This window comes from Poecilia reticulata, linkage group LG4, assembly GCF_000633615.1.
Source record: "Poecilia reticulata strain Guanapo linkage group LG4, Guppy_female_1.0+MT, whole genome shotgun sequence".
NCBI lineage: Eukaryota > Metazoa > Chordata > Actinopteri > Cyprinodontiformes > Poeciliidae > Poecilia > Poecilia reticulata.
Genome location: NC_024334.1, coordinates 14,156,871 through 14,173,941, shown reverse-complemented (window position 1 = coordinate 14,173,941; position 17,071 = coordinate 14,156,871). Strand labels below are relative to the sequence as shown.

Below are 17,071 nucleotides of genomic sequence, written 5' to 3'. Positions count from 1 at the left end.
TTTGGCTATGAGGTCAGTCACAGGTAAATCATCCCCAGCAGGGTTAGATTTTTCTACAACTGTACTCTCACACTCAAGATTGGGTTGTACCGTCGACTTTGAACAAACTTCCCCAGCCGTGTCAGTTTGTTCAAAGACAGTACAGTCATCCTCAGTACTGTCTCGTATTAGTTTCAGTCACGTCAAAGTCTGAGGCCGATACAGATGTAAATATCGGATTGGTGCATCCCTAAAACAAACTAGCTTACACGTTTTTGTTTTGATTTGTGTAACTGAATCTGTTATGTTTTAGCTCAAATTTCCATTCGGCTTCAAAAACTGGTGAAAAAAATATTTTTAAGCAGATAAAGATTTAAAATCTGAAACTGCTCCAGTTCTTGACTGGCAAATCGATATAAAAAGGAGAAGAAAGTTAACTTTCAAATGAGAAATCGAGTTTTCTTAATTTGTTTAAGAAACTTCTATTTTTATTTTTTAAATAAATGGTATTTAATTGGTTTGGATTATTTGCGTTCATTTTACTTGACTCAAAATGTAAAAAAAACAGTATATGTTTTATGCCTAAGAGCTTATGTTAGGTAGGATGAACGGTTGCAGTTTTAGTTTTTATATTGAATTTATTTTGGAGTTAACATTTGTGACATCACAGCCTCAGAGGAAAGACGAGTTGTAGAAATTGTCATTATATCATTACTAAAATTACAGTGACTGTGCTTTATTCAGAAATGAGAAGCACTGAAAACGTCCACACACACACGCACACGCACGCACGCGCACCCCCGCACACACACACACACACACGCACGCACACACACACACGCACACTGCTGGGAGATTCACGTGACTTAGCAGTCAGTGGAAGCTGTGACTGCCAGCTCTGCTGCCTTGCTGAACGGCTGTGAGCTCAAGGGGGCTGATGGCTGGATATCTGAGGGAAAATACAGACGAACCGCCAGTAAAGATGTGAAGCGGGGGCTCAAACTGTGTGTGACAGAGGTCCCCCGCCTGCAGCACCACAGCATGACAGCCCACTTTCCCCAGCTCCGCTCCACTCCGCTCCTCCCAGTCCGCCTGTCTGCTTGCCCTCTCGCTCCTGTTTAATGCATTATAAAAATTCACTGCTCTCTCTTATCTGAGCCACATAACCCATTTATCACTTTTGACAATGGCCACAAATGACTACAGCTAAAGAGAGGGGATGGAACATGTGGCCCTTATTCAGTCTGCAGACATGCAGACGCAGAGAGCGGGAGAGAGATTTGTCAAATAGCGATTCCCCTTCATGATGAATGAGTTTACAGATGGGGCAGTTTCTGCAGGTAAGAGGTGACTCACAGTTTTCAGAGAAGATTTAGTTATTTAAAGACACTAAAATGTGTCTCTGATTCTTGCAGAATAAATCAAACATTGTATCAAACCTGTACTCATGAAAAAATATATACCTGGCCCAGTCATCCATTTGTTTCATTTGTTCATGACATCCAAATTTAACAGCGTCACAGTAAGAAAAAACCTGGTGGAAACTAGGGAGACTTTTTGACTTCCTCTGATTCATTTTGTCCTCATGAAAAAAAATCCAAACAAATCACCAGACATGTCCAAGACATCAGGAAAAGAACGATGGGTCTCTACAGATCTGGTTCTGTGGGTACTGTTTCCTGTTCACACTTTCACTTTCTGCTTAAACAGTCCGAGTATAAACACAGGTATATTCAGAAACTCTGCTGTGCAGAAAGGAGATGGGTCCAGAGGCGAATATGTTTGGGTGAGAAATGTGTGAAAAACATCCAAACAAAAAAATCCAGGTGCTGACTGAAGCTCTGAAGTCCTGTAGTGAGAAAAGGTCACCAGAAGGTCACCAGAAGGCCACAATCTGCCTGCGACTTCTGAGAAGACGTTGTGTTCCAGGCAACATTCAGAAGAGCCGCATTAGGAAAGGTTTGATGGAAACGGCAAAATTCTAAATAACTTCACAAAACTTTGGGAAAAAAGTCCAAACCTCAAGGCTCCATTTTTCTGAAAAGTGTGATACATGCTGGTTTACAACCACTACAAATTGTTTATTACAGCCATGCATAACGTCTTCATCAGATGAAATTATGAAATGGTTGATCCGTTCAAAACAAGCAGATGGAAACACGCCTCATTAGCATTATTTTGACATTTTAACAGTTTGCTTAAAATTTGCATGACAACTGGACAGAAATATAACTAGTATCAGATTTTCATAGCATTGTTGGCTTCAAACACTGAAGCTAACACTAACTCTAATTTGACCACTTGTTTTTAGTAAAAAGTTATCTAACATGTTACTTTTTCAAAACCAACAATCACATTAGTTACTTATCCTTTACTATTTTTTATAATTTTCCTTTAAAAAAACAAACAATATATTTGGTCTGTTGTGTCGCAGTTACACAAAGTCACGTTTTCAGCATGAGGACAACTCACATGGAAAAACATACCAAGGAGTCAGTAACACAACCGTAAGCAACAGTGGAAGGAGGAGAGATGCTGGATATGCTGTCATTATTCTGAGTTTGTGTCAGCTAAAGGTGACAGTGTTAAAGGCTCACTGTAGACTGTGCTGGCTACGAAGTCTCATCCAGCTTATCTCAACATGGCCATCTTCTGTTCCATGAAAGGAAAGTAGCTTTATTGGTTCAGTCTTTGAAATAATCAAAAACTGTTTACTTCACTATAGGGTGGAGATTTTCTGCAGATAAAATACGCCTGTGCAAGTCTGGAACAGGAGAAGCTGTAGTTTTTTTTCTTGCTATGAAAGGTTTAGATAAAACCTTTTATTACAACAAATATCTCCTTTACAGTAAGGTTTTAATCTTAGTGCTAAACGTTTTGAGCTGCTCTGCTTTGATTTTTTTTCTGCCTCCAATCTGACAGCCTCCAGAAATTTTTAGAATCTCTTTATCAAACTAAATATATTTCTCCTCATACATCCAAAAACTAATAATTATAACATAACTTTGTTTAGTTTATTTAGTTTATTTATTTAGTTTAGTTTATTCCAAATATCAATTGTATTTTGAGCAGCACTTTTTTCAAAGTAAAATGGAATCTGACTTATGGATGCAGAAGCTTTGATTTATTCTGTAGAGATGAGCTACTGAGAGTTTTGAAGCAATTCAAATATTCTTCTTTGTTAACACTAATAACAGGCTGTTGTGATGCTGTAAGTTAGCAACCCAATATTCATTTCTTTTTCTTATTTTAGCTGTTAAAAATAAAAGCTGACTGAAGTTGTCTTGAAGTTCAAAATAAATAATATTTTTCTTACTAAAACCTTTACTCCTGCAGTAGTTGCACACTTGAGTTTGACAACTTATTGCCGACAGCCAAAGGCAAACCTGGGCAATAATCATGTTGTCCAAACAGCATCTTGATATGCCGCACTTGGACGGATTATCTCGGTAAAGTAGAAATGCTCGCCAATACAGACTTAGACAGATTTGTGAACAATATTTGACAGAAGTTGTCTGTTATGAATATCGGAAAAGGTTTGGATTTTTGACTTCAGTTCAAAAGTCTCATTTTTTTTATGTACTTTCACTGCTTTAACCATCTTTTTGCTAACAGTCTACGTCTCTGTTAAGGATTTTTTCTGGTCCATTTTTATCTTTGTGCTGTGAGAAGTAGATGAACTTGACCCGTCCAATTGTACGCAGTCAAAGTGATGAACAGAAGAAGCAGAATTTTTTTTCAGTGTTCCTTATTATTTCTGTTTCGAGAAAGAAAATAAAAATAAAGTAGCAAATTACATTTTATACATTCAAATTAAAAAAAGTACGACCACTTAAATTGTAGGATTTATTGTATCAGGCCATAAAAAGGATGTGTGGCCTCATGCACACGAGGTACGTTCAGACAGAAACATGGCCTTTGTCCAGTTCCTTTCAAGAATTCAGTTGGCTCAGAAATAATTTACCTTGGAAATGTCTGGTCTTTTCATTCATAGCACAAAATATATTTGAGGCAGTAATTTATATAAACCACCTTTTGGTAAGGTGGTCTGCACGGACACACAGGCAGAGTACATGACTGTTTTCAGGGGGAAAACAACAGTATCAGTTATTTGGAGGAATTTCAGACATTCACATCCTGATGGTGGCAAGCTGCTACACTGTAGCCACAGCTGCCCCAGGCAGACTGACAGAGGCAAGGCTGCCCTCTGACCACCAGCAGGTAGGCAGGTGAAGCGTCTTGCTCAAGGACACAACGACTGAAACAGACGGAGCTGGGATTGAACTGGCAACCCACCGGTCACTGGATGAACTACCACCGTCAACACCATCGCTCTGCAAAAACAAGACTTGGAGACTTTTTCCTTACATTGTCATAGTGTGGTATTTGTGTGGCGATTTTGGGAAATGAGATTAATTTAATACAACTTGGAATAAGACTAACAAGATGTAGACAAAGTGAAGCACTGTAAATACTTTCTGGATGCTCTTTGCAATGTACTTAGATTTCTTAAGGAGTGTGAATTCACTGAGTTGTTGCCGACATCTGGAGTGAACTTTCATTCAATGGGCCCAATGGAAGACATAGAGTTTTTTTCTACTTGCTATGTATGTTATATTGGCTCTACCTATTTAGTTTAAGTAATGGAAAGATAAACCAAACTGGAACATTTTAGATTGCACCAGTGTTGTAGTACTCGAGATCGGTCTTGGCCTTGTCTTGGTCTCGGGTTAGGTGATCTTGACCACAACACTGGATTGAACCATATCTCATCTGTTTCTACTACCTCCAGTCCATGCCGTATAAACCGCTGTCTAATCACCAGTGAAGCATTCCAGTGACATCCTCTGCAGGGCATTTTTAATGCACATTTAAGAAACAGTAGTCATTGAAAGTGGGGAACTTCCACATCACAATCAATATGGGTGTAATTAAAGGGCCTGGGAGTACTTTTTATAAAGCCATTTCAAGTTGTTCTGCTTTGCTTGCTTCTCCCTCTGCGGCAGTGCTCTGTAATTGCTGCAGAAATTTGGGACACCTTTGGTGTGCAAGATGAAGATGGAGAGGAAAAAATAAGAACCGCATGAAGCAAAGAGAAAACCACCAAGAACAGATTTAGTAGAGTGTATCACAGGAACGTTATTTTTTTCAGCTATCATTTACACTTGATACATTTTATGTAACAATATGAATGGTCTCCTTTACTGCAATTACTGATTTCAAACATAATCCAATTAGGTCCCCATAACCTACAGTTTTCTTTGAAAGGTCTGAGTGTGGTTATGTCGGTCATTCAGCTCCTGCGGCAGGAAACTTTATTCTGCTGTGGCTACTTCTTTTGTTCCCCCTGAACTCTGTGTCACTAAGGTTCAGCATGCATGCTTCTGAAAAATGTAAAAAAAGAAAAGCAGGACTTAAAGTTGCAAGTGAACATCTCTTGCACCTCTGCACCAATCGCAAACACATTTTTAACCCAATAAAAAAATATATATTTCACTTAAAAAGCATAAGCTTCTTCAGGAGCCGCTGGTCTTCACTGACATTATTCAGCCGCCTGGACACAAACTGATGGACACAACAAACACCTTATGACTTTATTACAGTAATTTCATTATCCTTGCATAATTTCGGCTTTATTCTGGTAATATTAGGACTTTATTCTCATATTATAATGACTCTCTTGATGTACAACTTTATTCACGTAAGTTAAGTTTTAAAAATCACTGAGCCTGGCTCCAATACTCTTTCGAATTAATCTGTCTTTTCTTTCCTTTACAAAAATACTGTAAAGTAGTGAGTGTACATATATTGATCAACTTCATTTATTTATCCTTAACGCCTACACTCCCAGAGAGTGTGAAACCAAAGTCAAGTTCCTTTTTGTTGAACAAACATGGCGACGAAAGCCGATTCTGATAATTATCCAATGCTGAAGAAATTGTTAAAACCAACAAAAACAAACTATTCAAAGCTACCGCAATAGTCAACAGTTGAAAATATTACAGTTTCCAAACAGAAACACTCTCCTAATCATACATTTCACCATGTCATAATGGCATATCTAATCTCACTATACATTCAATCTCCAAAGTTTGAAGGGAAGTGGACAGTTTCAACACAAACAAACTCCAACAGGCCTGTAATCACAGAGACAAGGTGGAAACAAAGAGCCTATACAAAGTATTTACCCCACTGGATGTTTTTCTCTCTTCATTGCTTTTATAAATCAAGCATGATCAAAAACATTATGCAAATTTTGACAAAAAAACCACCAACAAAAATACCTCTATTTAATGTCAAATTAAAAACTGTTTCTGCAAACTAATGACAATTAAAATATGTAACAAAAAATAAATGATAATAATAATAATAATAATAATAATAATAATAATAATAATAATAATAAATTTTATTTCAAAGGCGCCTTTCTGGCACTCAAGGACACCGTACAATAGTAAAAAAAAACTATGACAGAAACAAATAAAATGTAACAAGTAAAAGTAGATAAAAATAAATAAAACAAAACAATGTATCTATATAAAAACTATGTAAAATCAGGCAAACCAATTGTGTCATGTGGAAAAGGCAGATCTAAAAAGGTGKGTTTTGAGTTKGGTTTTAAAATTTGATAATGACTTTATGTTTCTAAGGTATGGTGGTAATGAGTTCCAGAGTTGGGGAGCAGAGCGACTGAAAGCTCTGCTCCCCATGGTGGTGAGACGGGCAGGATGGAGGAGGATGATCTGAGGGAGCGAGAGGGAATGGCAATATGAATAAGATTTGAAAGATATGGTGGGGAGAGATTGTAAAGGGCCTTGAAAGTATACAGAAGAATTTTGTAATCTATGCGGAACTTGGTGGGCAGCCAATGGAGTCTCTGCAGGACAGGAGTGATGTGGTGCATGGATGGGGTTTTGGTAATGATACGGGCAGCTGAATTCTGGACCAGTTGGAGCTTATGAAGAGATTTCTGGGTGAGACCAAACAGAAGGGAGTTGCAGTAGTCCAGGCGTGATGTCACAAGACAGTGAACAAGGATGGCAGTGGAATGGGGAGTAAGGGAGGGGCGGAGGCGGTTGATGTTGCGTAGGTGAAAATAAGCCGAGCGGGTAATGTTATTAATATGAGACTGGAAAGACAGGGTGCTGTCAAGGATGACACCCAGACTCTTTACCTGAGGGGAGGGAGAAACGGGACAGTTATCAATTACAAGACTGAAGCTTTTGATTTTGGCCAGAGTAGATTTGGTACCAATGAGAAGAACCTCTGTTTTATCACTGTTAAGCTGAAGCAGATTTGAGGAGAACCAGGATTTTATTTCAGTCAAGCAGTCAGTAAGCGAAGACGGTGGGAGGTTGGAGGCGGGCTTACTGGAAACATAGAGCTGGGTGTCATCCGCATAACAGTGGAAATCAATGCCATACTTCCCCAAGGGGAAGGAGATAAATAATGAAGAGAAGGGGCCCTAAGACAGATCCCTGTGGAACTCCTGATGTGACAGAGGAAGGCTGGGAAGAGAAGGTTTTGATCCGAATGAACTGAGTGCGGCCAGAGAGATATGATTTAAACCAGTTTAGAGGAGTCTGAGTGATGCCAATAGAGGAAAGTCTGTTGAGTAGGGTGGTATGGCAGATAGTGTCAAACGCTGCACTCAAATCAAGTAGGATGAGAATGGACAGCAAGCCGGAGTCAGCTGCCATAAGGAGGTCATTGGTGATTTTTATGAGAGCTGTTTCWGTACTGTGGAGGGGACGAAAACCAGACTGAAACAGTTCATACAGGTTATTGTTGGATAAATAAGTGTGAAGTTGGGATGCTACTATCTTCTCAAGAATTTTGGAGATGAAAGGCAAGTTGGAGATAGGACGGAAATTATTCAGATTATAGTGATCAGCACCAGGTTTTTGATAATAATTGTATAATAAATCACACCCTTTAAAGGGACTGACCTAATTCAACACAGGTCAGACCAACTGGTGCTAAGTCTCACATGATTGCAGTGGAGATTATTGAATAAATACATAAATACTTTAACAAATCCCCAAGAACCAAAGTGGGACTCTGAAATGAAAGGTCAGAAGTTATATGACACAACATAATTTCAGTAAAAAAAACTACTGCTATAGCGCATTAGGTATTATGTATTTGAATACAGTGTGGTATTTAAAATATTGCCAGAAAACAATTAAAGAAAAGGTCACAGCTCTTAGATCCATCTCAACAGAATCTGGAATGTCGTAACTTTCCCTTTCAGATTGACAGTTTGTGTCCAGCTGTACTGTAGTAGAAGAATGTTAAATATTTTTCAACATTTTTTAATACAGAAAAAAAAAATCATTCACGTGGCTTTGACATTTCAGCAATCAGCTCCAACTGGCTCCGTTAAGCAGCTGCCCAAGCAAAATGAGAGTTAAATTATTCATGCTCACAAAGCAGGAGCAGGAAATCATTTCACACCAGCCATTTCCACAGATCATCAGGTAATTTAATAATATAGGTTTAAAATCAAGGTGGAGGTCAATGTAGGGACAGGAGGACTGACAATGTCCAAACACAAGCTCCACCTGACCGCAGTCACACAGTTCTACTATGGCCAGATTTAGTTAGCCTTGATGCTACAGTCCAACATTCACCGTCATGTTCTGCAGCTTTACTCTCACAATTAGACCCTTTATGAAAACATGACTATGTTTAACTAATATTACTATGTTCACATAGTAATATTAGTTTATTAAAAGTGGACAAACGAATGTATAAATAGCTCAGTGATGATGAATGACTTAAAAGTAAAATAAGTTTTTGGTGTCTGAATGTTTTCAGTCAGGTCACAATGGAAAAGGCAAGTTAGCTCTTCCATGGCCGGATTCAGTGGATGATTCCAAACTGCCATGTTCATGTCTCCAGCCCTGCTGCATCTCTCTCCTGTTGGAGCAGGAAGCAGGAAGAAGGAAACTTCTTCTGGGGTCAAGAGAGTCTCAGCAGGTGACTGTTTCTGGCAGAGCAGACATCTTTGCAGACAACCTTCTGCTGCGTTCAGACCAGAGGCGATTTGAGTTTCAGGGTCGACTGGTTTATATGATATCTGTATGTGGACACTGAGATGCCCAGGACGTGTAGAGAAGTCTTTTTGTGCCACCTTCAATGTTTTACTGTTCTGGTCAGGCCTAACCTATGAATATTTCTTCTGGGCACGCCTGGCCGGATGTTTAAAGTTACTGTCCTGCTGGAAAGTGAACCTCTATTCTGTTTAAAGTTTTCTGCAGCCTCTAACAGGTTTGCTCCATGTTTAGCTCCATCAACTCAGTTTGCCGTTCCTGACCCTTGCAAATGAAAGCATCCTTTCATTTGCTTTCATTTGCAAATGAAAGCAATAATGTCACCACCATGTTAGCAGGGTTGGTGTGGTCAGGATGAAGAGACATGTCGAGTTTTCATCACACATTATTTTAAGGGAATAAGGTAAATTTGAATTTGATTAAATTTCAAGTGCATTGATGTTTGTGGCTCCGATGTTACAAAAAGTGAAAAATGCAGTAAGAGGACTTTTGTGAGGCATGGTGCATATGAACACAAAACACAGCAACTACAGAGGAACAAGAATCCTGAGGCAGCCCAAGTCATGTGGCTGGTCTCCAAAGAAGGCCCCTGAGCAATTAAACAAGGCCAGCCAATGCAGCCACCTTTAATTGAACTGGAATTAAAAAAGAAAAAAAAAGTGTAAAAAGAGACTTGGCTAGAAAGCAAAAAAAAAATGAAAAGAGGCAAGCAGATTGAAACAAATGATAGTGGGATCCCAGGTGTGGTCATGGGTGCAGCTAATCGATTGGAGACAGAATACATCTCTCTCACTCTTAGGCTTCGTCTTCCACTGAGTCTCTGTCCCTCGTAGCTCCTCTCCCAGTTTCACTCATTTGATGTTGTGGAAGGAGCCGACCCATCAGGCTCATTCAGTGTGGGTTAGGCTTGGTCCACATTGTGAATATATTTGCGATACCTCAAACTGTTCAGTCCATGACCAGCAGAAACATAGTTAGAATAGGCATAACATCCAACGTCAGGACACTGAACATCAGCTGTCCTTTCAGGCCAGAGATACTGACTTGTTTCTGAAAGAAAACCACACAGAGTGCAGCAAACACATGAAACTACTTCTGCACTATAAGATCAATACTTTTGTCAATATTGGATGTGTCACTTATTTGCTGAGTGACTCCTTCAGACAGCACTGAAGCACAACAGTGACAAACAACTGTGTGCACGTGTGTGTGTGTGGGGGGGGTGTGCGTGTGTGTGTGTGTGTAGCTAAAATCTGAGCACCAGAGGAGAAGGACAGCATGCTGTTTTCCAGCCACTGGCCAGCTGCTTGGATTTATTGGGGAGTAAATGAAAATGGATGAAGTGTACACACAAAAATGAGGGAACATGCTGTCAACAGGAGATGATGGTGGACAAACGCCTGAGTGGAAGACAGAGGGACGGATCAGGGGAACAGTGGAGGTGACTGTAATATTGAAACTGATAAGTTCATTTTTTTAAACTCCTGTGGAAATCTGCCAACATACAGAAGAAGGGACTTCTTTCAAAACATTAAAAAAAAGGATTTAGTCTACAATATTACAACTGAAATGATCATTTTTATATTTTTGCCAAGTCGTAGGAGTTTTATTTTATTATTTAAAGCTGGGATATCAGTTGAGATGCACAAAAGCCTTTATGTTGCACATGAGCCTTGTAGAGAATGGAAGGTTGATCCTAATTTTGAGTAAAAAACTGGATTCATGTTTAAAACGAGGAGAACAGCCAACAGTTACGAAGAAGATGCTAGAATCTACTGACATGTAATCTATGGGCACCTTGTGACCAGGGTACCTAAGTACACCATGCCCAAAGGACTCAACCTAAAGTCCTGCCTATGGCCCAAATTAGAGCGACTTCCCTAATTCATTATCCTGCAGCTGCACTCAGAGCTGACCAAAGCAATTTCCATCTGCCAGCCGCGCTCTAAATAAATATGTGTAGTCACCAAGCAACCCTGTGACAAAGCTGTAGGCGAGTACAACACCTGATCTGAGACGCCATAGTTGGAGCTCTCTCATTAAAACTTTCAATATGCCAAACTTAGCAAAAAACAGAACTAAAAACATTCTTCATTCATTATTCAAACTTCAACATTTCAAATATGTAGGTTGTTCAACTAATATATTTGAAATGTTGACATGTACACTGGACAGTTCCTAGATCACTTTTTTTTTTTAACTCAGTGAGCAGCTGAAAATGTCTCTTAGTTTGAAAGATTTGGACTAACATTTTCAAACATGCTCATGATCATCTAAATGTTTTAATGTTTGGACTGAATCATCACAATTTTTTTTCCAAAGGTCACATCATATAAATATTGAAATCAATATTTATATATTGATTTCATGTAATGTACTAAATCATCTAAACCAGATGAGGTCAAATTCACCTTTGCATTTCCTTTAATTCATTCAAACTAAAGGTAACATGCATAAAGACCTATCACTATTGATCTGCTGAAATCACACAACTTATAGAATCATTTGATTTGTGTTTTACAAAGATGGCAAAGCTGAGCAGCCCTCTGATGAGGCCCAGTGAGAGACAGACAAAGTTCAAAATTGCTAAAGTTAATGCAATTCCATTGGTAGCTCTGAAAATGATTTTTTTTTGTGCTTACCTGTGTTGGGAGGCATGGATAAAAGAGTGCAGGCATCTGCTCCCTGTCCCACTGATGGCGACGACAATAAAGACTTGGCAAGGAAGGCGGAGATGGGCTGAACCAGTAGGGATGTGAGACTCCCTCCAGACCCAGCTAGCACAAAAACAGAACAAAAGACAAGCAAGAAAGAAAAATTAAACACTCTGCTTTGGATCTTCCTGCAAACCAACAAAATGACAATTTATGTAATGTAGTTTCTAAATCGTACTAGATTAAAAATCTTACTCTGCATTGTTGATATAGTAAATGTTATCACTGACAAGCTGGCATTTGATGCTGGTCAATAAAATAAAATATACTCAGTCCTTCTTGATTTTAACAGTTATTGCCTTAAGTCTTTTTTATATCAATTAAATAAATACTGGACAAGAAGAATAAAGGGCCTGAAAGGAATATGGAGTACCCAGAGAGAACCCACACATGAAAGGGCAGAAAAACTCCCCAGGCTGGGATTGGACCTCAGGCAACTGCACTGCTTCAAACAGGGATGAGCTGAGACTGACTGAAGAGACACTTAGCTCTTTGTTTTAATTAAGCTCCGCTTCAGTGTTCATTTTACATGTATCATCACCAACTGATCCTGTTTAAGCACAAGTATTATTACCATGGCGATTACATTTATGGAAAGGGGTTGATAAGAGCAGAGTATAAGCTGTAATGTGTACTGTTCTGTCACGTTGTGATGGAACAGAACTGAGAGCCTGAATCCTACACAGTTATTTCTAAACAGAATTTTCTTTAGCTTCAGTAGAACTACAATATTTGGAACATTATGTCCCTCTGCAGCATATAGTAGAAGAAGAGCAGATCAACTAGGAGAACAACTATGTATATAGAGAAACTAAGTAATGGCACAATTTTTACAGTTGTTGAGTGGAAGACAGGTGGATGAAGATGTAGAGAATTGTTTAGATTGGTGCAATTTTTTATAATGTCTTGCAAAAATGTTCATACTCGTTTAGATTTTTCACAATGTTACATTGCAACAACAAATTGCTAATGATAATTTAAAATTTTAGAATTTTAAATTATTCCAAACAGCAGCCCAGATGCCAGTAGAGGGGAATGAATACTTTTGTGGGTGTCGATTTACAAGAACAGCCCTGACTCATTGGTTTAGACAAATTTATGTTATATCAGTGTTGTATTTATCAGTATCTGGTCCTTGTTTGAGCATATACCACCCGGCTTCATTCTTCAAAACGCACCTGTCCTTAATTAAAACAAATGCACAAAGTTTTTGAAATCATAACAGGACCAAGACAAAATGGCGATACATGCTCAAAAGTGATATGTAACATTTCTCCCACTATTCATCAGCTCAACAAATGACAGGCAGTTTATTCCCCAAGGAAACTGAGTAAATGTAATTACTTACTACCCACCTCTATAACTGCAACACAGTTCACCAAAAACTAATCAAACACAGTTCTATCATTACTTTCAAAAGCACATGAAGAGAACCGACGTGTTCACAGGAAGGAAATGTAAACTCAATGCAGAAAGACCTTCTAACCCTCGCACTTATTTAACATTTTTATAAAATCTAGCTTGCATATAATATCATTATAAACAATACATATGTTGTTTTTGTGACCTTTTCCTGCTCCAATCTGTAGAGAAGTTTATCTCTGAAAGAAAATTGTGTATGCAAATTCAAAGAAATGTGTTATATGGTGTTTTGTTGTATTTTCTTGCCAACTGCCAGATCTACAGTCAGCCATAACTCAGTAAAACCGGTTCTGTGTTGCCAAATATCTAATTTCTTCAGCTAGTTTTATTATGTGTATTCAAGTATGTTATTATGCATTACATTATATCTCAGCTACCCTTGCAGTTGATACATATTTTGCTCTAAGTTTATTAAGAATCAATGTTCTAACCTTAGCACCAGAGAAGAGGAGAAGTTCACCATCCAACGGAAAATCCCTCTGGGACTGTTTGAACCAAATTTATGGTGGATGACTTTCTGCCACACTTCTAGAAAGTGTCACAGCAGCACTCCAGCCCACAAGATGATTAATAATCCATGAACCACATGGGGGACATGACAAGAGGGAGTACAGGGAGGGGAGAAGGCAAAGGGGTGAGAGACTGAGAAAGGAAAGGCAGCCAGAAGTAAAAATGACAGCGCAAGTCTGGAGACATTCGGAGAAGATTGGAGAGAAAGAAGTCCTGGAGGAGAAGAGATGAGGGTGGGGAGGGGAGGGGAGCAGATAAGACAAGGGGTGAATAGCAGATGAAGTGGCAAGAGAGGAAAAACTTTAGAGAAGATGAGCGGAGGGGATGAGAAGACGTAGAGAGGAGAAGAAGAGGTCGTGCTCAGGCAAGTAGAAAGGATTTGTGCAGACGGGCTTGGAAAGACACTCAGGAAGAGTGTAAATGAGAACTGGACCAGGTTCAATAAGTATCCGTTTGAGATTGACCATTACTTGCTTAAGATCAAAAACCTAAAATATGAACGGAAAATCACAAATGCATCAATTCAATCATAGAAAAAAAATATATTGTTAATTTCTTTATGTCAAATAAATAAACAATTCAGTTACTTATTATTTAAATATTTAGTAATTATTTCATATCTAGTCTGAGTCATGCAGAACTGATCTGATTGTTTCCATAGCAACAGAGTTTGCTTTGAAAAAGAGATGGTTGGCTGTGAAACCACAAATACTGATTTGACAATGACTTCACAAGACTTCAGGAACAATTGTTCCCTTGTTCCCAAACTTTGATGACAGTTTTCTCTCTCGGCTCCATCAGAAGCGGAGAGATTTCGTTTGGGGAAAAGTGTTTGTCTGGATGTCTTACTGCTGAGTGGATAGGACTCAATAAATCTGCTATTAAGGACGCAGCCCTTAATAGCTCCAACGCCAAACCACGTATTCATTCACGCCGAGCTAACGTCCAGCGGCTATGGATCTGTACTCCCAGATCGATGGCCTTCAACTTAAAAGGGGCATCATATGAACTTCTTTGTGTGGTTTCCATGATGAGGGGTTATGAGTTTGAAAACATTTCTCTGTCATGCCTGCTGCTAGCATGTGCTTGTTCTAAATGAATATCAAAATAAATGAAAATCAAAGTCAACACTTATTTCTTTGATTTCCAATTCTGACTTCCAATAATTCAGTTCCTGCCAAAGAGCCCCGTGGTGGTTGAATAAAACTCCACAGAAAAACTGCACCGAGCTATAAGCCGCATGGTTCAAAGCGTGGGGGAAAAAGTAGCGGCTTATAGTTCGAAAAATATGGTAATTACCTTGTTTGTTTGCTAATATACGCCATTCACAACAAACATTAAATAGGACAAATATATTTCATAAAGTATTTAAACAGTTGGCTCCTACCATAATAATTATGTGACCACAATAATTATGTTAAGAAACTGCAGTAGGTTTTCACTTGATTATGTCTGCTATAGCTAATGTACATTCAAATGTGAAAGTTTCAATTTCAATTGTCATATCTTCGTGTCATGTGGTAGATCTCAGCCAGCTGGTGAGAGAAAAAGTAGATCTTGGTCTGAAAAAGTCTGGGCGTTCCTGCTCTAAAGTCTCCATAGGTTTGATTAAAAAAAATATTTTATGAATAAAATATCAGAGTTTCATAGTGGCACATTTGGTAAGATTGGTGGAAAGTTCTGGGTTTGGATCCCAGCCTGGGTTCTTTCTGCAGGGGGTTTGCATGTTATCCACATGTACTGTATGTGTGGGTTCACTCCGGGTGCTCGGCTTCCTCCCACAGTCCAAAAAGATTTTAGATTTTAGATGGATGAAAATTTTAACTTGCTTATAATATTATTATTGAGCTAAAGCCCTCTTTACACCGGATTAAGACAGTCTTACGCAGCTCTCTGTAAGACTGTCTGAGCAGCTTTGGATCACAGAAATTTTGGAAAGTGTGTTTTCAATTTGAAAGGCTGTTATGATTTTACCTTTCCGGTTTTCAAGAAGTCGTACCAAGTGTGTAACAAACACATACCATTGTCATTCTCAATAAATGAATCCAACCACGTTTAGATCTATGGTCTGTGTTACAATTCAACCATTTATAGGGACCCCTGAATGTCTGGATGGCCCCTGAATGTCTTGAGGGGCCTATCAGCAGCTACTGAGTTTTCTTTGCCTTGACATCTCAGCCTTAAAATTCTAGATCTCTCATAGGAGCCAACATTAAAATATTATGTCGAGTTAACCCCTCTGAGCCTTTTTGATATTTAAAGCAGTCTGCAGCCAAGTTGTTTTAGAGTTTAAACAGAAGTAGTAATGCTTATTTAGTAAAATGGCAGCAAATTTGCTTATCTCATATTAAAACATGCTTCATTCACAACCAGTGACCTTCTCTCCTCTGGTCTGTTTAACAACTACAGTCTCAGATCAGCTCTGCCCTCCAGCTCTGTCAGGAACAGAAACAGCAACATTATACCAGGGAAACATAGACTGTCATACTATATCATGATAACAATGATATAGTATGATCCGATTAAATATTCGATTCTTGATTAAAATAGGTTGCTGCTATGTTGTTGCACAGTGTTTTAAGATCTTGTTCAATGTGCCCCTTTTTAACTTGGAGCCCCTGCCCCTCCAAAGGTTTCTGCACGGCCCTGGACATGAGTGGGAAGACACAAACCCAGACTGAACAATGTCAGTGAGGATGAATGCTGGCAATTAAAGAACATGTGTCCATCGCCCAGCCCAGCAGTGGGCTGATTGATATCAGACAGAATGGACCAGTAGATGAACAGAACCTAGAAGAACCAGACAACAGTGTCTATTCATCCCTCAATCATCTCCTGAGGCTGATATGGTACAGAACATTTTGCTATGATTAAGTGTCTTATTGTGCTTCTACTAGACTATTATGGTTTGATTCTTTGCTTAGGACCTTCAGTGAGTTTGGAGACACTTTTTCAAATATACTACCACCAGTCAAAATAATATAAATGTTCATTTAAACAACAAATAATACTAACAGATTAACAGTAAGTACATAATTATTTCCTATATTAAACAAGTTTATTTGGAATTTCTGTGTGTTTTATTTAGAAATGTTGACATCATTTATAAAAACATCACTTGATTGTAATTTAATGTATTATTTCGCTATTTTATTAATGTAGTTTACCAGATCAGGGCTCTGCAACCTGGATCTCTGGAGACACAAGTGGCTCTTGGTTCAAATGATCAAATGACGAAATATAGAAATAAATTGCTCTGTTCTTTTGTTTCATTTTTTTTAACACACTCACTGCACTGGCCCCCATAGTAAATATGGTCTAGAATAGCGGTTCTCAACGTGGGCGGTACCGCCCCCCAGGGGGCGTTCAGAGGACGGCAGGGGGCGCTGG

The 17,071-nt window shown here is 38.8% G+C and overlaps 1 protein-coding gene across 2 annotated transcripts in view; it reads right to left on the bottom strand.

The window, feature by feature from the left end:
- The window catches only part of naaladl2 (N-acetylated alpha-linked acidic dipeptidase like 2), a 415,941-nt gene that overhangs the window by 132,418 nt on the left and 266,452 nt on the right, over positions 1-17,071 (bottom strand). For both annotated transcript variants that reach the window (XM_017304561.1, XM_008407820.2), the window contains one exon: positions 11,678-11,812. In XM_017304561.1, the coding sequence (XP_017160050.1) occupies positions 11,678-11,812 (135 nt within the window). The remainder of the gene's footprint in view (positions 1-11,677; positions 11,813-17,071) is intronic.